At 43.1% G+C, this 20,724-nt stretch overlaps 1 protein-coding gene across 1 annotated transcript in view; it reads right to left on the bottom strand.

The window, feature by feature from the left end:
• Positions 1-4,367: 4,367 nt before the first annotated feature.
• RS1 (retinoschisin 1) overlaps positions 4,368-20,724 on the bottom strand; it is a 29,097-nt gene continuing 12,740 nt past the window's right edge. Inside the window, exons 2-6 of the mRNA XM_052662779.1 lie at positions 17,074-17,099; positions 16,389-16,494; positions 9,338-9,479; positions 6,977-7,172; positions 4,368-4,520 (exon numbers count right to left, since the gene is read on the bottom strand). Coding sequence (XP_052518739.1) covers positions 4,368-4,520; positions 6,977-7,172; positions 9,338-9,479; positions 16,389-16,494; positions 17,074-17,099 — 623 coding nt within the window. The remainder of the gene's footprint in view (positions 4,521-6,976; positions 7,173-9,337; positions 9,480-16,388; positions 16,495-17,073; positions 17,100-20,724) is intronic.

Below are 20,724 nucleotides of genomic sequence, written 5' to 3'. Positions count from 1 at the left end.
AACAAAGTGGATAGTATCCCCATTTGTAGATGAGGAAACTGAGGTTTATGGCATTTACATTAACCTACCCAAGGTTACCCTGCTAGGATTTGAAACCAAGTACTGTCACTGTTAAGACTATGCTCTTTAAGACTACTATACTAAGCGATCACTGTTTCCACCTAGAGAAACTGACATGAGTTTGTGCCATGGGGCAGTTCATGTACCACCCTTCCTTCCATCTCCCATCAGGTGGTAATTGATCTGATTTGAGAGTAGAACATTTCATTGAAACAAGTCACTGTGTGTGTCTGTGTGTGTGTGTGTGTGTGTGTGTGTGTGTGTGTGCGCGCGCGTGCATGCTAAGTTGCTTCAGTCGTGTCTAACTCTTTGTGACCCTGTGGACTGTAGCCCACTAGGCTCCTCTGTCCTGGGATTTCCCAGGCAAGAATGCTGGAGTGGGTTGCCATGCCCTCCTCCAGGGAATCTTCCCGACCCAAGGATTGCACCCACATCTTGTACGGCTCCTGTGTTGGTAGGCAGATTCCTTACCACTGAGCCAGGGGAAGCCCATGTACTTTAACTGGAAGTTTCCCCCACAAAAGAAATAGTACTACAAACATAGTTCATGTTTTTAATAGCAAGATTCTGTTGGGCTTAGATGTCCCTCAATAAAAGTTTTATTTTTTATACATTCTGTCATTAATTAAATGAAGTAAGAAATTCAAATGCTGTTATAAACAAATCATAGATAAATGTTTTACAAATCTCATTATTTATTAAACTCTGAAGTATTGAGCAATTTCCAATAAGAAATCTCAACTGACTGGGTTGCAGAAATTGACAAGTTGATCATCACAATATTATGGAAACTCAAGGAACTCAGAGTAGCCAAAATGATCTTGAAGGAGAACAAAGTTGGAAGACTCATGTGTTACAATTTGAAAACTTACTACAAAGCTACCATAATCAAAACAATGTAGCACTAGAATAACAATAGACGTATAGACCAATGGAATAGAATTGAGTGTCCAGGAAATTCCCTGGTGGTCCAGTGGTTAGGACTCTGCTCTTTCATTGCTATGGGTGCAATGAAACTAAGATCCCACAAGTGACGTGGCAAAAAAAAAAAAAATATATATATATATATATATATATATATAGAGAGAGAGAGAGAGAGAGAGAGAGAGTGCGTCCAGAAATATAAACCCTCACCCTCCGGTCAGTTGATTCTTGGTAAAGGTTCAAGATCATTCAATAGGGGAAGAATAGTTTCTTTGACAAGTATGCTGGGACATTTGGATATTCACATACAAAGAATGAAATCAGACCCCTACCTCATACCATATACAAAAATTAACTCAAAATTGATCAAAGATTAAAAGGTAAAACTATAAAATTCTTGGGGAAAAAAGCAAAAATAAATCTTCATGATCTGGATTTGGCAATGGTTTCTCAGATATGACACCTATAGCACAAATAACAAAAGAGAAAAAATAAGTTGGACTTCATCAAAATTCTAAAATATGTGTTTCAAAGGACTCCTTCAAGAGAGTGAAAAGACAGCTTATGAAATAGAAGAAGATATTTGCAAATCATTTATCTGGTGAGGTACCTAGAATATATAAGGAACTTTTACAACTCAATATTTTAAAAAACAACCTAATTTCAAAAATGGTCAGAGTCTAAATAGACATTTCTTCAAAGAAGGTGTACAAACACGGTAAACACATGAAAAGATATTTAACATCATTAGTCATTAGAGAAATGCAAATCAAAACCACAATGAAAGATACTACTTCATACAAACCGGGATGGCCTCAACCAAAAAAGACAGATAATAACAAGTGTGGAGAAATTGAAACCCTCATACATTGCTGGTGGGAATGTAAAATGGTATAGCCACCTTGAAAAACAGTCTGACAGTTCCTCAAAAGGTTAAATCAAGTTACCGTATGACCCAGCAATTCCACTTCTAGGTATATACCCAGGATAAATGAAAACATGTCCACACAAAAACTTGTACACAGTTGTTCATAGCAGCACTATTCATAACAGCCAAGAAATGGAAACATTCCAAATGTCCATCAACAGATGAATGGATAAATACAATGTGGTGTATCCATACATTGGAATGATATTCAGCCATGACAAGGAATGAAGTACTGATACATGCTACAACCTGCATGAACCTTGGAAACACTAAGTAAAAGAAGCCAGACAGGAAAAACCACGTATTGTATGATTTCATTTATATGAAATGTCCAGAATAGGTAAATCTACAGAGACAGGAGATTAATGGTTGCCCAGAACTGGGGTGGGCAAGTGGGTTGGAGGGGTGATGGCTAGTGGGTGCAGGGCTCCTTTTGGAGGTGATAAAAATTTTCTAAAATTGATTGTGGTAATGGTAGCTCAACTCTGAATATACTAAAAGTCATTGAATTATACACTGTAAATGGGTGAAATTTGTATGCTATGTGAATTTTATCTCAATAAAGCTATTCCAAAACAGAAGTTTCCAATATAAACAGTTATTTGGAGAACTTTCATCCCTGCCTCACCCTGTTTACTTCTTTTCTATTTTTCCCCTTAACTGTACTCCCCATCCTGAGTCTGGTGTGCCAGTTGTAGTCCTGAACTCTTAGGATACTGCCATTTTCTCTGACAGTCCATATCACAATAAGAGTTCATTCATCTTTCCCAGTAAGGATCTCTGTAGGCATTCTGTTCAAAGTGGATTTGTCCATGTATCCTAAGGCCAGAGAAGGATTTTTTTTCCCTACCCTGAATTGATAACCTCCCGCATTGCAGGCAGACGCTTTACCATCTGAGCCACCAGGGAAGCCCCTATTATTTGAGAGAAGATTGAGCAGAGAAAGGTGTTTTTCCAGGTTTAAGTATACAGCATGGGTATTAGAAAGATGCTAGGTTAAATAAGCTGATCTAAGACCCACAATGCCAGAGAAGAGATTAAAGGATTTTAGGAGGCTGGCCATTCACAGAGAAGGTGAATATGATGTCCAGGATCGTGTTGGTGTCCATTCACTAAGCTTGTCATTTGAAAACAAAGTAACTCAGAGAAATGAATTTCTGCTAGCAGAGGCTGCACTGTGTCAGGGCCAGAACAGTCTTGGATTCCCTAGTCTTGCTGGGGTCCCTCATCCTCAGATTCGACCCTCTCCTGCTCCTACTTTCAAATCCTCTCCTGCCCACGTGCCCTGCTCCTGGGGAAGGGCCTGAAAACAGGCTGAGCTATAAATAACAGAAGAGGCAGACTGTCCTTCCCCCAGCTGCCTGCTTACAGAGCTCCTCCGGGAGAGGAAGGCCAGACCAGCCCATACTTTACAAGGCAAGGGGGCTGAGATTGGGAGGTTGGAAGGTTGGGCTCAGCAGCAGCCTGGCTACATCATGCTTCTCAGATTGTAGGTCCTGATCACTTCCAGCAGAGTGTACTTGGCTGATGGGCCTCCTCTGTAGCCAGTGACAGCTCCTGGCCAACTGTTTTCCCAGAGTTAAGTTTGTTGAAGAATGGTAGCCCTGGATAAAAGGATATTCTGCTGTGTTCTGGTCATTTGGGTTTCCTAAATACAGGGAAATTTTGTTCCTTACATGTGTAGCCTGTCCCGGGTTATTCAGTTAAATGCTGACCACAGACTGGGATCATGTATCTGAGGGCATGCAGAGTGGAGCTGTCTGTGATGAGAGCTCTGAACCTCCCCTGCCACTGCGTGCAGGGTTGGGCATAGGAGGTGAAAGCTCAGAGCATGGGAGACCTTCCTACCTCTGGGGTGTTCGGTCATGCAAGGCTCTCAGAAGACTGGGACACCAACTCCCATCTACCAGACTCATCTGCACCACCCAATCCCCCAAACTCCATACCCAATGCTCTAAAGTCCTAAAAGACCATAATTTAATGAAAACCTAGGAGAAACCACAAGCTTGCTCCCCTTTTGTGTTCAAAGAGAGGCTTTATAAAACAGTATGTTCCTGTTTTGAGCGTGGTAAAGAAAAAGAATTTTCAAATTATCAGGGCTGCTTTGCATTCCCCTGCAACTGCACCTTTCACTTCGTCAGAGACTAAAAACAAAAACAAAAACAACACCCCCAGAGCAGCAAATTACTCCTGCTACTTAGGCTTTCTGCATGAAAATTGTTTTCAGAGACATTGTCTTTGTTCTTATTTTCTTTGACCCTGAATGGGAAATACGTTCATTTTCATTTTCTCTCACTGAAATTGGAAACTATGCAAAAAAGATAGTATTCTCTGCCCAGCCCTGCACTGAAAAGAGCCTGTAAAATCCAGCCCTGTTGGTCACAGTGATAAGTCAGCGTTCCCCCATGGGCCACTCTGCACCCTTCACCCACTGCAGGTATGAGCCGAGGCAGCATCAGGCACACTTGCTGACGCACTCCAGCAGCTCCATCCGGATGGCAATGCGGACATGCCAGCCTAGCGGGATGAGCCGGATGAAGCGGGAGATGATGGGGGGCCGCAGCAGGTTCTGAACTGTGGAGGTTCGGTCCGAATTTCCATAGAAAACCTAAAGAGGAAGGAAATGCTATCACCATCACAGCAGAGGAGAGAAAAGGAAGACGTTTCCTGTCTGGATTTTGGCTCCAACTTTTCACTATGGAAAGTCTCAGTGCTTAAAAGGTAGAGAATTTGCTGATATCCTCCAAAATCTGACCTTGAATGTTTGTCAGCACCTACATGCTCCAGGCATCAACAGAAATGAATTAATATTAGGTAACAACACATCTTCAGTCACACTAGCTGCTTGCTATTCAAGTGCTCAGTACTGTATGTCATCAGTTGCTGCCATGTTGGATACTGCAGATAACATTTCCTTCATTGCAGAAAGTGCTATTGGATGGTGCTGATAGAAAATGCCTCTTTATTCACATCACCAATTTTGTGATTTAATCCTTTGCATTTTGACAAGAATTTTGAAAAGGACCACATTGTGCTTAAAAGAGGAACGTTCCCATGTTCCAAAGGTATCCACAGTGGGGCTCAAGTGAAAACTTGTGAACTGGCTCTGAAGTTGTGAGCCAAAGCTTAACTGTGTGTCTGCATCGATACAAATGGCAAGTACTTTTTAGACTTGGGAAAAAAAAGTGTTTTTAAAAAAGAAAAAGACATAAAAACTAGAGAGAAGATTCTCAAAGTGGGAGAGCAGTGCCCAAAATAGAAAAAGGGGTTGCTTCCTGTTTTGGGGAATGTAACATAGCATAATGCGGTAGCTATAACATAGGACACGGTCACTATTTGCCTATATTTTCAAAGAAACTTCTTTGCACTCTTTCCAGAGTCCTAATGCTCTGCCCCATGACACTAGAACATTTCATTTCCTTCTGGGATTATCTCCTATAAAAAATTTGGCTGCCACATTGACCTCATCCATACACAAACCAAGAAGGACTTCAGCTGCCATGATCTTGACTTTATTTCTTCCCAATAGCAACACCCCACACCCTCTTCTCTAAGCTGTTTGCCCTTGAACCTATTTAAGTCAGGAGCCTAGTGAAGAGGGAGGACAGAACAGGCCCACTCCACACAGCTGCCAGAGTGGAGCACTTCTTTGCAAAGAACCATCAAGGCCTTCAGAAACACAGAGCTTGAAAAAGAATTTGCCTATCTTTTTGAAAAGCCAACTAATAAGAACAAAAATGAAATACAATGTCCAAGTATCGAGATGGTTTTTCCTATTGTGTTCAAACTCCTTGAAATCTCAACTCATGAATGTTTTGCTGTACAAATTGTCATCAGAGAGTACAGAGCCTTCTGATGTTCAGCTACACATGTCTGCTTAACCTGATGAAATGTCTGAATTAGCTGGGGAGGCCTCACTCTCAGGCAGAAAGGCAATTAACTTTTCCAAACAGCTGGCGAGTTTTTATTTCACTGCAGATAGCATTTTATATATATGCAAAATATTGACTATATATATGTGTGTGTGTGTATATAGGGCTTCCCTGCTGGCTCAGCTGGTAAAGAATCCACCTGTAATGCGGGAGGTCTGGGTTTGATCCCTGGGTTGAGAAGATCCTCTGGAGAAGGGAAAGGCTACCCACTCCAATACTCTGGAGTGGAGAACTCCATGGACTGTATAGTTCATGGGGTCGCAAAGAGTCAGACACAACTGAGCAACTTTCACTTTCATTTAGCTTCCCTGGTAGCTCAGACAGTAAAGCGTCTGCCTGCAATGTGGGAGGCCTGGGTTCGATCCCTGAGTCAGGAAGATCCCCTGGAGAAGGAAATGGCAACCCACTCCAGTACTCTTGCCTGGAAAATTCCATGGATGGAGGAACCTGGTAGGCTACAGTCCATGGGATTACAAAGAGTCGGACACGACTGAGCAACTTCACTGATATATATATATATATATAATATATAAACTCAAGAGCCTACTGTGTTCAGTCTGTGTTGAATAAGACTTGGGTCTCAGCCCTCAGAGATTAGTAGGATATAAAGTTGCTCAAAGGTTTGAGTGATTCTATTTCTTCTCAGCTAGAGTCCTTTTAACCATTTACATGGTTTAGTGGGTAACTTGTTGAGATTATCTCAGTCAACAGTTAGGAGGAGCCATATCCATTGATACATAAAGGGACGAGGACCTAGCCACATCAGTAGTAGATCAAGGAAACCCATGCAGCAAAGTGTTCAAGGTCCAATGAATTTGGAAGCATCCAAATGGCCAGTCTTGATTATTTAAGCATCTCTGTGCTGATGCGAGAATTCAGACAAAGATTTCTTTTGCACATATGATGGCACTCATTGGTAGACAAACTGCTAGGCATGAGGGGTACAAGAAAAGACACCTGCATTGATATCGCCATCAGAGAGCAGATTGTGTGGTGGGGAGGAAGCATGGATGACTCACCATGCTGTGGGGGCAGAGTTCTGACAGAGCGTGACGACAGAAACACAGAGATGGATGGGAGGGAATTCCCAGAGGGGCTGTGTGGAAGGTGGTTTGGGGTAAGCCCGACATACCCGGTTGTTTCCGGTCTGGTCTTTATAGTAAATCCAGTTCAGGCTCTCATCGGTCCTGTACTGCACACTGTACTTGGTCATCCACTCATCGATGTCACAGCGCCCCTGGGTGAGGATCCCCGAAATCACCTTGACCTCCTTCAGATCTATCTGTAACCACTGGCTGCTGTCCTGGAACTTGGAGAGCCAAGCGCACCTGCATGGACACAGCAAGTCACCAGGAGCCTTACCCCACGAGCACCTCCGAAGAGCTGGGAGGCACTGTCTTTTGAGGGGACACCAGCACCTGCAGAGCACCCACAAAGGTCAGGCAGCCTGGGCTGCAATCTGTTAAGCACCCAGAGGCTTGTCCTCAAGAAATATCTGGCCTCTGATCCTTCTGTAGTTTCTCTCTCCCTGCACCTCCACCGCCCAAGAAAGAATTGCCAGATTCAGATAATTTGTCAAAGAAATGCCTTCAAGTGTAGCTAAAATCATCTTTGGGGTGTGGTTGAGCATGTATTTCTTCAAAACATGCAAATACGTGGTCATTTCACCCACTAGCCCCCTTCCTTTTTCTTTAGTCTCTCCTGATGTCCTTTCTCCATAAGTTTTCTTTTTTCTCTTTAATTCCATCTCTTCATACCTTATCTGTGTCTCCTTCAGGTGCTGTCACTCATACCATGGTAGGCACGGTGCACAGAACATAAAACCAAGTGGCTCTGGAAGGCCTTCTCACAATTGTAAAGCAAACCAACCAATGAGGGAACTGATTTATTTTTTAGTTATATCCCTCATAATTTGTGGAAACCTATAGTTTCCTTTATGGTATGCTTGTGCATGTGTGCACACATTGATTTAGCTTCTCAGGACTCTCAGCCCTTGGCTGCCTTCTCTTCTAATTCTGGACTTGCTCCTTGGGTGGCTCCTGACTTTTTAGGTACATCCCAGACCTTTCCTAAATTTCAAATCCCAAAAATCAATTGTCAGCTATTCAACTTCTCCTGGATACTATACAGCATCTCAAAACATGTCTAAAAAGAGCTCTTAATTATCCTAACCCCAGCCTCTCCTTCCAGTGTTCATCTCTCTGAATGCTACCCTTTCCTCTCTGTCACCTCAACCATCTAATCCATCTCTTGGCTCTATCTCCAAATGTTCCTCAAAGTCATTTCACTGCCACCACGCTAGCCCATGTCACCTTCAGTTCTTGCATGGACAGCTGGCATAGCTTATTTAACTAGTCTCTCTGGATTCCTCTCCCCACCTCACCCCCAACCCATACTGCACATTAAACCATTCTTCCCGTAAGAGCCAGAAATTTTTAATTGAAACATAAATCCGATTGTAATACTCCCCAACTTTAAATCTTTCTCTGGTAGAGTCTGCCGGTTGTCTCCCCATTTCCTCTACCCATCTTCCTTTAGTAATGGAACCCCTGAGTTTTCTGCAAACGAGTGGCCACTCAGCTAAGATCACATTTCCCAGTCTCCTTTGCAGCTGGATGGGACAATCTGAACAAATTCTGATCAATGAGATGTGAGCAGCAGTGGCCAGTAGGATTGTGTATATATCCTTAAAGGAAAAGTGTCTGCACCGTGCTCTTCTTTCCCTACTGACTAGACTGTGGATATGGCAGTGGAATCTAGAGCAGCAATCTTGGGCCCCAAGATGGAAACTTCATATTAAGGAGGAGAGAACAAGGTAGAATGAGTTTGGGTCCCTGATACCATCCAGCTGTCATAACAATTCTAGACTACCTAATCACCTTCATGTTGATTAAGTCTCTGTATTTGGGGGCTGTTTGTTACAGCAGCACAAATCTGTATTCTAACTCATGCACATTCAGGGTTCTTCCAATATCCCTAAAGTAAGGACCACAATCTTTAACATGACTTATAAGGCCCATACCATCTGACTGCTGCCTACCTCTCTGGCCTTATCTCACCGTCTAGGCACTTGAGGGAATCTTCCCAACTCAGGGCCTTTGCATCTGCTGTGCCCTGTGCCTCTCTCCTACGTTCCCCCAACCTGGCCAACTGCAATTCTCAGGGTAAAGATTTTTGCCTTAGAAAACCTTTCCTGGTGTTTCAAATCAAATAGGTCTTTCTTCATCTCCCCCACAGTACTCCTCACACTTAGCAAATGGCCAGTTGTGTGACAGTGTGCTTAGAGTCTCCCCCTCTAAATTGAGTGCTTCCCAAAGGCCAGGAGCTCATCCACCTTGTTCACTGCTATATCCATGGTCCTTGGCGCATGGAAGGCACTCAGTCAATATTTCTTAAATAAATAAATGCATTCTATGTCGTTCATTTATCACAGAGACATACTTTTTCAAATTACATGGAAAAAATAATCACCCAAGTTGCATGCCCTGCTTACCCAAAGCCTTGACTGTTGAGCCGGGCCTTGTTGGCAGTCCAGGAAGAATACCAGCCCACGTACTGCTCCACGTTGGAGCAGGTGATCTGGTCTGGTGTAACCTCTCCTGACTCGAAACCCAGGGGCTTATGGTATGGGCATTCTGGGAAAGGAAAAACAAGGCACATTGAAACACGCAGATCGCATGGCAAGACTCAACAAACATGACATGATTGAAATGACAAATCAGACCCTCTCGTGAGGTAGAAGATGTTTCCCTTTGTCAGCACCGTTCTCAGTGGATAGGACTGGGTCTTCATTCTCTTCACTGCTCTTGTGAGAAGAGAGTGAAGATGAAGTAAAGGGATTGTCATAGAGACTCACAACATTCATAAAAGCAGAGGGAAGTACCTCTTGGGTAGGGGGGAATTTTGAGAAATACTTCACATCCTCCACAAACTCAGAGGCCTAAAAACTAAGAGATTTGTAGCAAAATATCATACTCAAATGCCATACTCTCTATTTTCCTTATTAACACTGGTTAGCCATCCCACATGATGATATCAGAGTCCCTAATTGTCCTCAGGCAGCATATGATGCCAACTATAGGAACAAAACAATGGTGAGAGGCAAGAAGGGCAATTATATATTAAGACTGACTTCCTACTTGTAAATTGCAGTTTTCTCACTAGTCTAATGAAATTCTAATGAAAAAAGGAGAGGGGAATGAAATGAGTCTAAGTGACTGTTGAATAGGAACGTTTGAAAGAAACTGCTTTTTCCAAATAAGACTAGACGAAGCTGGTGCTTATATATGAATTTTCTGCTGCTTCTCATGTATTTCCTCTGATATTTAGCATTGAGTTACCTGGTCAGAGACTGCCAATTGCCAACCCAGCATCTATTCTCCTTTTCTTTTTGACTAAAAAACGCTAATTTTGTTGGGTGCAGCAATGTAGCCAGCTGTATATGTGTGTATATATATATATCTATATATATCTGTATTTCCCGGTCACCTTTGCAGTTAGAGTTGACCATATGACACAATTTCTGATCCATGAGATAGGAGAAGATATCTGTTGGTGATTGCCAATCAAATTTTGCTTGCCCCCTCTTTCTTTCTTGCCTAAAAGAAAGATCTGTTGGCTGGTACAACAGTAGCCATCTTGCACCATGATGATAAAGCCAAGAAAACTGAAGAGACCTCAGCCTTGATATCCTTAAGCTATTTCTTACCCCTGGTTTTTTACCATGTGAGTCAAAGCAAAACTATTTCAATAAGCCACTATTTAGGGGGTCTCTTATTTATAACCAAACCCAGATTCTAGCTGAATTTATTTAGAAAACAAGCGATAAATTTAGGCAGATACATTCTCCTAGTTTTCCAGTTGTGAATGATAAACTTCAAGTAAGGCAGATCAAATTACTTTCTCACCATGTGTAAATGTGAGTTCAGATTAAAAAGCCGAGTGTATTTACTAAGGCATTGTCACCTTCAACAGTAAAATGAGTGCTTATGTCTTTGTAGCAGATAATTTTCAAACATCAGCAAAATTGAATGAGGCATATAAAAGCTTGAATGACATCCTGAGGCTCTGGAGTGCCTGTAGGGATAGTCCTGCCCTGCCCCAGATGCTGAAGACAAAAGGACAGCTTTAGGCCTCTGGCCAAGGTGGCTTAACTGCCTTGCTACCCAGTGTACCAAAGGAATAGGGCCAACGCCCACCAGTGGCTGCAGCTTAGTGGAGCTGGGGATCCGATGACAGCATTTGTAGTTTATCAAGTACTCAAAGCTTCGGGGTGCCTATTGATGTCGAGAGAGAGAATAGGAGTGCTTTCTGGGCCACTCTATCATGCCTTATGTGGTCAGATCATCAGAGGGGCTTGTTAAGAATGCCGGTTCCAGGATTCCACCCCCAGAGCCGCCGCATTTTTAATGAACACACTTTGAAAGCACACTTTGAAAACCTTGGTTTGCCAGGAAGGTGTTTTGCTGACTGGAGGATTCAGGGGGCCTGCTCTCTGTGGCCTTGGGGGTTCATCCACCTCCTCACCTCCCCTCTGACCTGGAAGACGAGCCCAGCCACCAAAAGGAGGGACAAGGCCCCAGGATCAGAAAGCTAGGTTTCAGTTGGAAACACTTAAATTCTAACCATGGATGTCCCTAGGGCCCCTCCATCCTGAACCTCCCTTTTCTTACTCTGGGGCCACCAGCTCAGAGGGGAGAGGCCGAGGGAAAGGAAAAGCCATGGCCACCTCTCCTGATTGCTTTATTCTTGCCATTCGGCTCTTTCTCTATTTTCCCCCCTCACATCTCTTTTGCCATCTCTTCCCAATTAGCCCATCTAACAGTTAGTTATACTGCAGCGACCTGGCCAATGGCAATGTCCTTGGAGGCCTGTGAGGGCTTGTCCTGACATCGATCTTGCCCATACTCTCCAGGGCAGATGAACTCACCATCCCCATGGCTTCAGCTGGTGTCTGAAAGCCAAAGAGTGACTCCCAGGCCCCAAGCTCCATCCCACTGCCTCTTGGATATTTTCCAGGTGAACAGTTCCATCTGGGTGACCTAAAGATGCTTCACATTCATCTATCCAAAACTAAGTCCTTCAGCATCCAAGCCCCAAGCCTGCCCCTGTCCAGTGCTCCATGACTCCAGCCACCAATCTGCTAACCCAGAAACCCCAGTGTTTGGGCCCAATGCACCAAGTAGAGACTGTGATGGGTCTCAACCAGGACATCACCTGGAAAGTTAAGAAGTGCTGGTGTTCAGGCCATACCACCAGCAATTCTGTTGTCCTTACTCTGGGGCAGGACCTGGGCATGGGGTAAAGCTGCAGGTGATTTTAATGGGCAGCCAAGCTCAAGAATGCCACTTAGAGCTAGTTTGACATAGGATGGGATCCCGCTCTCCCTTCAGTGAGCTTAGGCAAGCTGCTCAACCTCTATGGGTCTGTTTCCTCATCTGTGAAATGGGTACAACAGTAGTTCCTGCCTCCATAAAGTTGATTTGGGATTGTTTAAAACAGTGTAGAGTGTAGAGCCTCTATTGCCTGGCCAAAAATAATCAGCTAGTGCTGGTGTAAATAGTGTGAATTTGTGAGAGTATATTAATGTCTTGAGTTGTATATGTTTGTTTTTATGGTGAAAACTCACCAGCGGAAATAATCTAGCACCTCTCTACCCCCATCATCCTCCCTATATCCATCTGAGAAGGTCAGCTTCCTATTTCTAAAGGTTTGGACTCTCCTTGCCTCACAAAGGAGTAAGATGTTTACAAGTGCATGCATGTGATTTGAGACAGGAGAGGCCTGTTGACAGCCTAGCATCCCTCAGGCTCCTGGATTCAGAAGGTCCAGGCCTCAACAGGAATGAGGTGACTCTCCCAGATGAGGTGGCTGGAGGCTTTGGGCTTTGAGCCTTGCTGGGGCCTGGGGGGACTTGTGATAGGGGCCTGAGCACCTCTGAGGGAGTCTTGGGAAAATCCCCCCAAATTAAGCTTGGTTCAGAATGAGAAGGGCCACCAACAAGGTGTCTGCCCTCCTGTGAGGGCCAGTCAGGCAGAGAGCTGCCCCCAGTCAACCCTGGCAGGCCACCGAGGGGCAGGGGGCAGGGGAATGTAGTCCAAGGAGGAGGGACATGACCTTCAACAATCCTGTCTTTAGACTCCTCACAGCCCATGATAAAAGAGGACTCAAACCAGAGTTATCTAAAAATTGGAAAAATAGAAAATGTAACATTTCTCCTGCTCTTTGTGCCCTGGAGTGAAGGGCAGTCCACTCACATTCTTACTATTTTCCCTGGCTCCTCCTTTCGCCTTCACCTGGCCACCTCTTCTCATCCTTTGGCTCTCTTCCCACTTCCCCTGCCCACCCTGAGCCGGTAGGGGCTCCAGATGTTGCCTCCAGCTCTCCTGGTCTGTCTAGCTCACCATTCTATCCTGAGCCGAGCAGAATGCCTGTGTGTGCTAGGCACTCAATAGATATTGGTTGGATGGATGAATGGAGGGATAAACAAACTTCATTGCCTCATCTTGGGTGGCCACTGGGGACAAGCAGAGATAATGGCAGGAATAGGAAGCAGGGAGCTCAGGGAGGCAGTGGGAGTTGACTGGCCCAGAGAATTCCCCATTGGTCTCATCAAAAACTGTCAATTGAGTCTAAACTAGTATTAAGCAACATGAACAATGCTGCTAGAGGAATTAAAGCGATCCACTTCACACACACACAGAATATGTCTGTCCCAAGCTTTCTGCTCAATGGAGGTTACTATAAGCTATTAAGCCTGTTTGTGCACTCATTTTACTCTTAAGGAAAAACCTGCATCTTCTGTGGCACAAGTGTCTCTTGTGATCATTAGATGGGTAAAGGCATCATCATATGTACTGCTAATTCAGGCTATGCACGCTTAGCATACTAGCCTTTCTTACTCAGTGGATAATTTTTCCATGTGTAGACATATGAAAGGCAAACATGAAGAATATTAACATAAAGGAACACAAAGAGAGTTCAGGGCCATTTTTGACAAAAGACATGTGACTATTATTATGCACATGTGTTAGACTTGAATCTCTGTGATGATATAGTGGAATACAGAATAATGTTTATAAAAGGATAGAGTATAAACTTGAATATAATATGGAAGTATAAAATCTAGGATATAAGTAAAGGATTGAGTCATTGGATGTCTTATACTTTGATACCTTCCCTACCTTATTCCCCCCTCTCAGAGTGACGAGGTAATCCTGGCTCACCATTGAAAAAGACCTTTTACTATAAGAGCGTTAAACTGAGATTAGCAGGCCACAATGCAGCCAGCTGGTCACCTTCTGCTCTGTGGGTAGGGCCCCCTGGCAGTAACAGCCAGTGTGCACCTGCCAGCACCTCCCGGCAGCTCTGAATGACCCTCCTGTCCTGTGCTTTCTAGGCTCTCCTTCTGTCGTAAGGCGGGCTCTGGTGGAAGCACTCAATCTCAGGATCCAGAAAGACAAGGCCATGTTCTTGATGTTCCAATGAGGATCTGAGGCACTGACGGGCAAGTAAATTCTGGAAAGTTGTGGCCAGTCCTCCTGTCCCGAATCATCTCTTTTGTGGAAAAGCCAGTTCACATAAATGAGTCAACCATGTAACACTAAGATTGCGTTTTTTTCTTTCCAGGGAATATCTGTATTGCTAAAATAAAAACAAAAACCCCAGTGGGGTGAGGAAAACACTTAAGCTAAAAGAATTTCTGATTTCAGAACTTCAAGTTCATGGCAGCTGTGTAGGGGAGAGAGCCTGAACCACCCAGGTCATCTTCATGTTCCTCAGACACACAGCCCTCCTCAGCTGCACAGTTGATGGGGTCAATGAAACTAATCCGTATAAATAATCTCTTCTCAATTTCTTCTTAGAAAGACCTTCCTTGGACTGGAATTCCAGGAGGACTCCCGTCTCTAGTGAAGGGAACATTTGTTTCCACTAAAGGGTAAACTCCTTCAGGGTAGAGACAGCGGTTCATTTTTGTCTTCCCATCAGCACATCACAGGCACATGATGACAGAGGGTGGAATTGAATTCTAAACGGATTTATTAAGGAAAGTGCCTCAGTCTTGACTGCAGATCACCCCAGCACAGAAGGGCTGCAGGAGCTCAGTGGGATGTCCTTCCCAAGGGAGAAGCCCCTGAACTCATCAGCACTTAACTGCTTTCCTGGCTACCAGGCCCCCACTGTTTCCTTCCAGGAGACTTCCTTCAGAAACCAATTCCTACCCCTTTAGTCAATAGGAAAGCAGGCAGTAAAAGCCTTTGTAGATCCCCTTTCCCCACAACTTGCTATTTTAATGCAAATTTAATGAAATAATGCAGAGAAGTTCACATACTGCACACTAAACCTCTCTCCTGGAGCTATTATTAGGCGATTATGTAAAGTGAATGACACGGCAGGGCTCCAGCATAACCCTGGAAAGGGGTGGCAAGGACAGTTTCAGCAAAAGAGACTTGGAGCTGTGGTAAATACTGAGCCTGGCAAATGTTTGCTAGGCCACTTAAAGTCGGAATGTGAGCTCTTAGGAGGCAGGAAGAAAAGGAGCTACAGTTTGCCAGGTCCAGGACAAGACACTTTAATGCTTCATCCATTTTATTCCTCAGAAATACTCCGTAGAGCAGGTTCCACACACTTTGGCCTTTGGGCTAAATGTGGCTTCATGCCTGTTTTTATAAATAAAGTTTTATTGGAGCACAGCCATGCTCATGTATTTACATACTGCCTATGGCTGCTTTCTATCTGAGGTGTCGAGGCCCTGCAGTGCTCAGAGCCACAAATAATTACCACCAGGTCCTGTACAGACAAAGTTTTCTGGCCCCTACTTTAGAGGAAGGCATTCATATTAGTCAGCAGAGGCTGCAGAAAAAATTGTCACAGAAATTTCAAAGGCTTAACACAACAAACAGTGATTTTTCACTCAGGTGAGGTCAGCAGGAGGTTCTGCTACATTTAACCTCCCTGGCTCCCAGATGAAAGGAGAAACCACTTTATCCAGCAGGGAAATGGACCCCATTTCAGAAAAGACACAGCTCCCTTCAGCTAGAACCGCTCCTGTGAGGCCACCTGACTCTGAAGGGGCTGAGAATGCGAGGCACATGGTTGTTTGGTGAGCAGTAAGTGTCCGGGCATAGTAGTATCACCTCCATTCGACAGAGAAAGGCCAGAGTGGAGTCCCAGAGTTAAACAGTGATGCAGCCAAGATTCCAACCCTGGTACTTCTGGCTCAGAAGCCTGTGCTCTTCTCAAAATTGCTGCCTATCATTAGTTTATTTTAGGTAAATTCTGTTATCTCTTTCAGTGAAATTTAGGTCCCATCTTACCATCTCACAGAGGTCAAGTAGAGATCCAGCAAACTGTTCTGAACAATGATAGCAGTGCCATTTGTTGAAGCAGTGGCCATTGAAATTTGCAGTTTAAAGGCCAACTGGTGAAAACCCGACTATGGCATTCAGGGGATTTAATTCATCAAAGTTGAAAGAACGAAGAGAAACAGGGTGTTCCCAAGGACACGCCAAGGATCTGGTGCCCCAAAGAGAGGAGACACTCACCCGGTATGCAGTCCAAGGGGGTGGAACCTGCAGACCACAGGGCATTGGTACCTCCTTGGCAATCACACTTGCATGCTTTGTGGTACCAGGGATCCTCACCCTCATCCTGCGGGAAATCAGGGGGCAGGAACTTCAGAAAAGTCATAGTCAAAGGCAACTGTGGTCAGAACTACTGGAAAAGCTTGCATTCACAAACCTCACTCATTCAGTTCCTATTGTCTAGGGCAGCTTTCACTCTACAGCAGTGCAACTGACTTATGAACCCAGTTTAACACACACAGTCACCACTCATCTTTGAGTCTAAATAGACAAATGTTTGTCACTGTGGATGACCAGCTAAAAACTTCACAGACACACCTATGTAGAGAGCCGTGTCCACCCCATTGTAGTGATCTTCCAGTCAGGCTCCTCACATCTGCAGGGCCCTTCTGGGGATCCAGTTTTAAAAGGGACTGAATTCAAGATTCTGCCATCTGACTTAAGACCTGGTTCACTTGCATTGTCTCATTTATCTGAATCAGTCTTGGACTTTGTCCAGATAAAACATGCTATTTCCACCACCAGAAAAAAATATATGTTTAAAAATACATTTTTAAAGAAGTGGTAATCCTATACATTGTTTTTGGCTACGAAAATCTTCAAAAACAGTATCCGTATGAATTCCAGCCTTCTTACTGTAACATACCTCAGTAGATGATAATCCCAGTGTGGCTGAGCAAAAGGACACGAGAGGAAAAATCAAGTTAAAACAAGAAAGGAAAATTCAACAAATGACTTGTTACACGGAAAAGCAAAGTGATAATAGTCACATAAAAAGTTAACAAGGCCCCTTCTGGAAGAAGTCAAAGTGAGTAAATATGTGCCTGGAAAAACATCCACAGAGGCTTAGAAACTAGGGACAGTAAACTAGAAAGACAAAGATGATGGTAATTATCTTGTTCATTATAGAATTTTGGAAAAATACATTAATGTTGCAAAGAGAAAAAAAAGCACCTATATATATATGTACACATATACACACACACACATATATATATACCACCAAAGGTAACACTATTAACATTTTACTGTAAATTTCTTCTCTTTTCTTTCACATTTTAAGAACATATTTGAGAACCCATCTAAACAATGTTTTAAGTTTATGACATTCTTATTCCATTTAACATTGTCAGTGAGAGTTTTTCCCTTTACTTGTTAACTCCTTATCATTCATCATCACGGTTCCCAGTGTCTGCCCAATATGCTATTAAAGAGTTGATTCCTAGACCTCCTGTGACATAGTTAGGTGATTTAGAATTAGGACATCATCTTTTTTAAAGTTTTTTAGCTTTGTTTATTATCTACAGGAAATATCAAACCATAATCAAAGTATAAATACCATATAAATGATGTGGAAAAATTGAAAATCTGCAAAATTTAACATAATGCTAACATTTAACCTATCTCTATAGAAGTATGAATAAATAGAGTGAATACACAATTTAATAGGAAAAGAGCTTGTCTATGTTAGCATAAGCTGATTGCTTAAACCTGCACTGTCCATTGCAGTAGTCACTAGTTGCATGTGGCTATTTGAATTTAAATTCATTAATAAAATTAAAAATTCAATTCCTCAGTCATACCAGCCAAATCTCAAGTGTTTGCTGGCCACATGTGACTTAGTGGCTCCTGTACTGGGCAGCGCAGATATATAACATTTCCATCATCACCCAAGGTTCCATTAGACAGTGCTAGTTTACTGCACCAAAGCTCCATTTTCCATTTTCAACAAAACACATTCCTTTGCTTCTTTTCTGATTATAAAAGCAACACATACCTATTATAAAAATCTCAAACAAAACCCAAGTATAGGTAGTAGATATAAAAGTCCTTCCTTAACCACCTTCCTGTCTAAAAATTGAATCTGATGCCCACCAAAAACTTTCAGATTGTGAGTAAAGGAGTGGTCTCATCATTTTCATTAGAATTATAAAGCTAGTTTTTTTCAAATTGTGCCTTTCTTTAATAATATGTATCCTTCCACACACCACTTTTTTGTGTTCACTGTGAGCCTGGCTCTGCTCCAGGGCCTGTGCTTTCTGAAATGGAAGCCTTGCTCTCTGCCCACAAGAGGCCTGAGGACCCAGGAGAAGACAGATCACTGGACTGTGCACATGATGAGTCCCCTGCTGGGTTATGCATAGGCTGTAAGGGGAGTCGAGGAGGCATATCTTTTAGCCTAAGCAAATTCAGCACTACCTCTCAGCTATGGTCAACAAACTGCTGTCTCTCCTGGGCCTTATCCATTGATGACTCATTCCTAGAGACTCCTTGGTCCACCTGCTATGGGCAGAATTGACCCTCTCAGGTAGCAGTATAACACTAGGGAGTATCATCTTGTTAGGAGGGCAAACCCTGAGCTGGCAAAGGAAGTTGCCAAGGGCTTCTTCTTTTTTTTTTTTTTAATTGGGGTATACTTGATTTACAATGTTGTCTTAGTTTCTGCTATACAGATAAGTGAATCATTATACATATACATCGATCCACTTTTTTTTAAGATTATTTTTCCATATAGACCATTGCAGAGTATTGAGTAGAGTTCCCTGTACAATATAATGTATGTTTTTGTTTGTCAGAGAACATATGTGTGCATTTCTAGTGGGTAAATACTTGAGTGGAATTCCTGGGCTGTAGGGCACATATATGTCCAGACTTTGTACAAATTACTAAAGACTTTTTCAAAGAAATTAGACCAACTTATACCCCACCAGCAACATATAGGAGTTCAGGTTGCTTTATGACCTAGCCAGCACTTGGTTGGGTCCAGTTTTAGGTAGCAAGAGATAATTAATGGGAAGATATCCAATAAGCCAAACAAAACTATGTATTAATACTAGATTATTTGTACTAGCAGTATTTGTAAAACCCCAAACTGGAAACGCGCATATGTCCATCAAGAGTAGAATGGATACACATGGTAGATTCATACAGTGGAACACTACTGCAATGAAAATGGATGACCTACAACTCCATGCCACAATATGACCACTGCTCACGAACAATGCTGAGTGGAAAGGCAGATGAAGTGGACATACTATATGAATCCATTTTAAATGTACCAAAGTCATCTATGCCACTAGACATTAGGGTCCTGGTTATACTTGGGGCAGGGAGTGGCAAGGAGGAAGCCCAGGGAGGGTATCTGGGAGGCTGATCAAGGTCTGTTACTTGATCCAAGCACTGGCTACTTAGGTGTGTTTAGTGGTAAAAATTCATTGAGCGTACATTTACTTATACTCTTCTGTATGTATATTATACTTTAGGAAAAAAATTTTTCAAACGCTGAACTCATTACATCCTTCCTCAGATTGTCCTGCTTTCTCTGTTTCTTATCCTACTGCATGGCGCCACTGTTCACCTACCACCCCATCCAGAAATCTGGGACTCCTAGTCACCTCTTTTTCCTAAACCCCCACATCCAGTGTCTATTACAGGCCATCTTTCCTCTCCACCCCCACTGCCACTTCCTATTTTAGGCCCCCAGCCTCTCTCCCCTAAAGAGAGACCTTGCCTCATCCATCCTCTATGCTGTCAATGGGATAGAAGGCAAACCTGATTGTGTCACCTGCTCCAAATCCTTTGGTGGGTTCCCATTATCATGGCCCCAGTTTCACATCTGACATTAGTTGTATGACTGCATCCCTCCACTTTTCATCTCTAAAATGGGTATAATAATAATGTGTCCTTTAAGTTGCCATGATCTATCTCCTGCCTATCTCTGCGGATTTATTTTTTGCACTCTCTAATATTTGCAGTTCATCAAATGTGCCAGGCTGTTTCATGCTTGTATGCCTTGGTGCATGATTTCTTGGCCTCAAATGCCTTCCCCTCCCAACTTTTCTGCCTGCTTATCCCCTTCCCTATGAAGAGGACTTTTTCAGTCCCTCACATAGAACTCACCACTTGCTCTGGCCTTTGTGTCCTATGTCTTTCTTGTCCACAGGTTTATCTAAGCACCGGTACAATCATTGAAATTGATAGAAAAGATAGCTCATAATGACTGGTCCCAAAGCGTTCATTCATTAATTTTCATTGAGCATCTACTATATTCCAGGCCCAACTTTAGGCACTGGGGATATAGCAGTAAACAAAGCAGAAAAAAACACCTGCCCTTCTAGAACTTAGGAGTCTAATGTGGGTGGGGGAAGGTTAGGGGATAGAGAATGAATAAATAAAATATATAGTACATAAAAGAATGGTGACTATTGTAGAGAAAAATAAAGCACAAAGATGCAGGGGATGGGGGGAAGGGACTGGGAATGGTACTTTGGGGCTTAGGGAAGGTTTCACTGAGACG

This window comes from Budorcas taxicolor, chromosome X, assembly GCF_023091745.1.
Source record: "Budorcas taxicolor isolate Tak-1 chromosome X, Takin1.1, whole genome shotgun sequence".
NCBI lineage: Eukaryota > Metazoa > Chordata > Mammalia > Artiodactyla > Bovidae > Budorcas > Budorcas taxicolor.
The sequence above is the reverse complement of the archived record's forward strand: the minus strand, read 5'-3'. Positions and strand labels throughout refer to the sequence as shown.